This window comes from Falco rusticolus, chromosome 3 (assembly GCF_015220075.1).
Source record: "Falco rusticolus isolate bFalRus1 chromosome 3, bFalRus1.pri, whole genome shotgun sequence".
Classification (NCBI taxonomy): Eukaryota; Metazoa; Chordata; class Aves; order Falconiformes; family Falconidae; genus Falco; species Falco rusticolus.
Genome location: NC_051189.1, coordinates 60,297,315 through 60,301,873, shown reverse-complemented (window position 1 = coordinate 60,301,873; position 4,559 = coordinate 60,297,315). Strand labels below are relative to the sequence as shown.

The following is a 4,559-nucleotide window of genomic DNA, read 5'->3' as shown; positions in this document are numbered from 1 at the left end:
TAGTAATTAAAAAAAAAAAAAAAAAATCAGCTTGGACCAAGTACTTTAAATCCTGTTTCTGGGTAACCGGGTCTCTTGCCTAAGCCCTGTTTCTTTCAGAAGTAACTTCACAGACATCTGACCCCAAGCATTCTTGAATAATTTACAGACTAGAGGGTAACATCTTTTTCATGAATACCTGTAACCTCCTAACTCATCAATAATTAACTGTCTGCTCATTAACAGTACTAAGAATAAAAAAGCATTACATTTCACAACACAGGAGTTTTTTCTAGTTTTTCATTGAGCCTCCTTACATAATATTTCAGGAATACTACAATTTGATATTATCAAGTGTTACAATATTAAGAAATTCCAAGTAATAACATGACCAATAAAATTTATTAAACATTATATTTACAACTATTTACATATCCTTCTATAGATTAATATTAAAATAGACAATATACAATTTAAGAATTTTAATTCAAAGGCATTTTGTTGGAAAAAATAGGCTCTATTACGAGACCACCATATAAGAGCAAGAGGGTTTTTTTTTGTTTTACACAAAAATAGTTTCGGTATAGTAAGTCATAGGTATGGCATTACAATAGCTGACTAATATGAAATATGATTTTGTACATATTACAGTTTAGGTATCAGTTATTGGAGTAAAGGAGTTAAGAGTTCTGTGAAGCATGCAATACAGTTCAGTTTCAATTCTTTTACAGTTATGGTGATGAAACAAGCAGCTAAATCAAACACATGCCATACAAAAAAAGAACTGCCAACCAGGAACACGCTACACTTAATAAAAACTACAACTTTGGTCCAATAAAACATTAGACAAAAACCAGTTTTACAGTTAAAATATCTATTTTTATACAAGTTTGAACATTAATTACAAGACTATTTACATTTGCACAATATGTATAAAATAAATTATTCAAAAATGAAGACAATATTACATCTTTTTCCAAGAAGAAAACTGTACAGTAATTTACAAAATGTAGTAAGATTAATAGACTATTTTCCTCCAAGTCTTACATTTTCTTCCACAGGCTTTTTCATCACTTTTCTGTGGGAGTTCAACTGTTACTGAAGTTTCATAATACGAAGCTTTATAGCAGATTTTAAGTGTCATTTGTTTTTTGGTGGCTGTTTTAGTTGTTAACAGCTTCCAGCACTGTTAACTCACCATGTTTCGTCATCTTTTTGAGCAGTAAGCTCTAAAGCTACAGGCAATTTTAAAATACAGGTAATGGCAGTTACTAGGAAACTGACTTTAAAATTAGCATCCATCTTCTGTGTTTGAACAAGAGCCTGTGCCATGCTTCTCTGAAGGAACACCTCAATTATTGAGAAAGGTAGCATTCCACAGAATTAAGTGCTCTGTCTTAAAAGAGAAATACCTTTATGTATCACTGCACCTCAATCTCTAGCTGTCCAAGGGAAAGGGGTGAGACAGAAGATGCTAGTTGTCATATTGGCGTCAATTCAAAGTCATCATTAACATCCACAAGAGGAACATAAAACTCCTGAATTTCATAAATGCTGAGAGATTTGTACGTAGCAGGATCAATTTCTTGTAGTTTAAGCTGCCACTCCAGTCTTTGTACCGCATTTAAAGCTGCTGCTTCATGCTGCTGCCTCATCAAAAGGCACGTCTGTTTTAAAATTGAGGAAGAAGTTATTTCAGTATTAAAAAAAAAAATCACTACGAATTTGAATACAGAAAGAGTATCTAGGAGTCTCTATGGTGATAGTAATTTCCCTACTAGTATTCAGAAATTTGCAGATTATTCCATTATACTATATAGCAACAAATGTTAGTTTCTTATACCGCTAGACTCTCCTTTATGTTGCCCTTAAAACCTCTACAACAGCCTATGATTTTGCATAGAAATCCACTCTTTATTCATCTATTTATTCATCTAATCTTCACAGTGACATTAGAGTTTTGGTTTGCTGGTTTTTTGGGGTTTTTTGAAGTGGAAAACCAAAGAAGTGTACCTTTAATTTGTCAAACTTATCATCAACATCCTGTAACCACGACATAAACTGTCTTGCATTAAATCGATCCCTCACTGATGTTTTGCTGTCATCAGCCTGCAAAACAAGATTTAGTCTAAGTTATTTGATGATTCAAACTTAAACATACTTTAAAACATAAAACCTACTTTGTAGGACCTTCATAAACAATACTTCAAATGGAAAAATAAGCTCAAACTATCGAGGTATATGTAAGCATAAATGTTGACCACCACTTTCACTATGAGCCAGCTGCTCACTAAAAATGGGTATTTTCAGATTCCCTCAAGCTTTTTATTGTACTTTATTTTTTAAGTTTCAAGTAGTAGGCTTAAAGATTCTTTCTGTAAAGTCTTCATCAGTACAAGGCAGATCCTTCCACAAAATTGCTGTATCTTTGTTCTCTTTAAAATTCAGTAACAAATTAAATGGATATTCCCTCAGGGAAAAGCAAAAACAATAATAAAGGAAAACTTAAGCAGCCTGACTTAACTGCTACACAAAGTAATAATAAAAAAATATTTCCACCATCAAAATCCCCCAAAGGAGATTTTAAAAAAGTGAGCAGACGTATCTTATATCCTACTCAATAAAAGGTCTTTTTTTAATTAATTATTTAATAAGAATTTAGAATGTCACATCTGCCTATCGTGAGAAACTTCAGATACTCTGTAGATAGTCCTAAAACCGGACTATGCCAACTTAACATTTAAATAATAATCAGTAAATAGAACAAGCTACCGTTACTTCTTTTTTGGGAGCGGAGTGGGAGGTTTGTGTGTGTATGTGGGGAGAAGGACACTGCAGGAATTTGTCCACTGACAATGGGCAAGAACAGGAAAAAAACCTGAAAAGCCTGAAATCTCTAGAAAACAGCTGAGATTTCAGATATCAAGGACAGCTGAACAGGTTGGTTCTAGAAAAAGCCTTCACCAACACTGATCATGTAACCCTCAACTGTAGGCATTTAGGTGAGCTGTGACCAGCTAACAGTCTGTTCACCAGAAACTTGGGCCTTTTTCCTCTCTTCCTCGTATGACTGTAAACGCGGTTCTCAAGCTCTGCCCAACACGTGCAGCCATAAAGGCAAGCCTCCAAAGACCCACAAACCCCATAAAACCAGTTCCGAGGTGGTCATTTTCCTGCAAAATAAACCAGATCTTAGCTGACAAGTCTTACCCAGCTATTTGCTCAAATATGACAAAAGTTTCATCAGAATGTTTCTTCACTGTACAACAAAATAAGGAGTTGCTAGTGAGGTAACAGAAAAGTGACAGAATATATTACAAAATAACGGTTTCTTATGCATCTTCATTCTTCCTATGAAGCAAATTTAAATCAAAGCATCAAGTTGGTAGTTTAAAACATTGATTTCAGTTATAATAAAAAAATATATTTCATTTTGCGCAGAACATTATGTGCAGTATTATAATTTTCTAGGAAAAATTGCCACAGACTGAAACACAAAGCTGTTGAGGTACTGAGGCGGAAGGACAGGCGTTTTACTAATGCTACTGTTTATTTTATGGATGGTCAAACAAGCTGCAGTACTTGGTGGCGGAGGGAACACGGGACAGGACAGAGGGAGAACTCCACAACTTCTCCCCCAATAAAGAAAGAAGGATTCCTTTTGTTTCACAGAATTCAAACATAGAAGCAGTTTATTTCGAATCAGTTTTAAAATTTAACTATAAAAGTGCAGTTACATGCATAACTCAGATGTATCTTAAATTTCTAGAAAACTCATGGCCTCTAAATTAGCACATGAAAAAGCAAACAACGTTCTGAACTTCAAAACTAACGATGACATTTGGACTGCTAACAGAAGAGAAAAATCTCATTTTTTCCCTTTCAGTTAGATTTACTAAGGAAACGATGATTATACAATTTGACAGTATAAAGCTTAAAACGGGAGAACAAGACAGTCTCCATGAACTGCTGTCCCCTGGTGAATCACCTTGTGCATAGCTCTAGTTCTTTATAAAGATGAGGAAAACGTAACAGATTGAGGAAACACTAGAAGCTGTAATAATTCTCTAAGTGGCTCCAGGACTAAGGTAGAATTACACAGATGTTGGAAAAACAGGTGTTTCATTTTAAAATGCCCAACATCCAATGCATCAACACTTTTATTACATCCAAACCATCAAATTTCTTCCTTGCACTATGTGGTCCTCACAGTCCCTAAAGCAGGTCCTGAATGCTGTTCCCATTTTTGTTAGTTAGCAGACCTGTTCACAAAATACTGACATCATGACATTGTACTCTCACAAGAGACACAGCTGCAGCAAACCTCTGAGTGGTAGCCCATAAAAGATATGCAGATCATAAACTATACTGCTCATTTACTGGTTTAATCACAACTAAATACCAACATTGAAAGTGTAGGTAACACTGCACATGTAGATATTATGGAGCTTGAGGTGATTTTGAAAAAAATAATTTCATCTGGTAGTGTTCAACATTTCACTGTTGGTCGTATTTTTTATGGAGCAGTTCCAACAACTGCCTTATAGAGAGGAGAAAAGTATAATGCAAATATCTCCACC

At 34.7% G+C, this 4,559-nt stretch overlaps 1 protein-coding gene across 5 annotated transcripts in view; it reads right to left on the bottom strand.

Moving 5' to 3' along the window:
* Positions 1 to 362: 362 nt before the first annotated feature.
* The window catches only part of ANKRD12 (ankyrin repeat domain 12), a 65,895-nt gene continuing 61,698 nt past the window's right edge, over positions 363 to 4,559 (bottom strand). For 4 of the 5 annotated variants that reach the window (XM_037379256.1, XM_037379257.1, XM_037379258.1 and 1 more), the window contains 2 exons: positions 1,993 to 2,088; positions 363 to 1,646 (listed from right to left, as the gene is read on the bottom strand). In XM_037379256.1, coding sequence (XP_037235153.1) covers positions 1,461 to 1,646; positions 1,993 to 2,088 — 282 coding nt within the window. In that variant the 3' untranslated portion in view covers positions 363 to 1,460. Of the gene's footprint in view, positions 1,647 to 1,992; positions 2,089 to 3,012; positions 3,153 to 4,559 lie in introns of all 5 variants that reach the window. The other variant, XR_005103009.1, reaches the window with a different exon arrangement.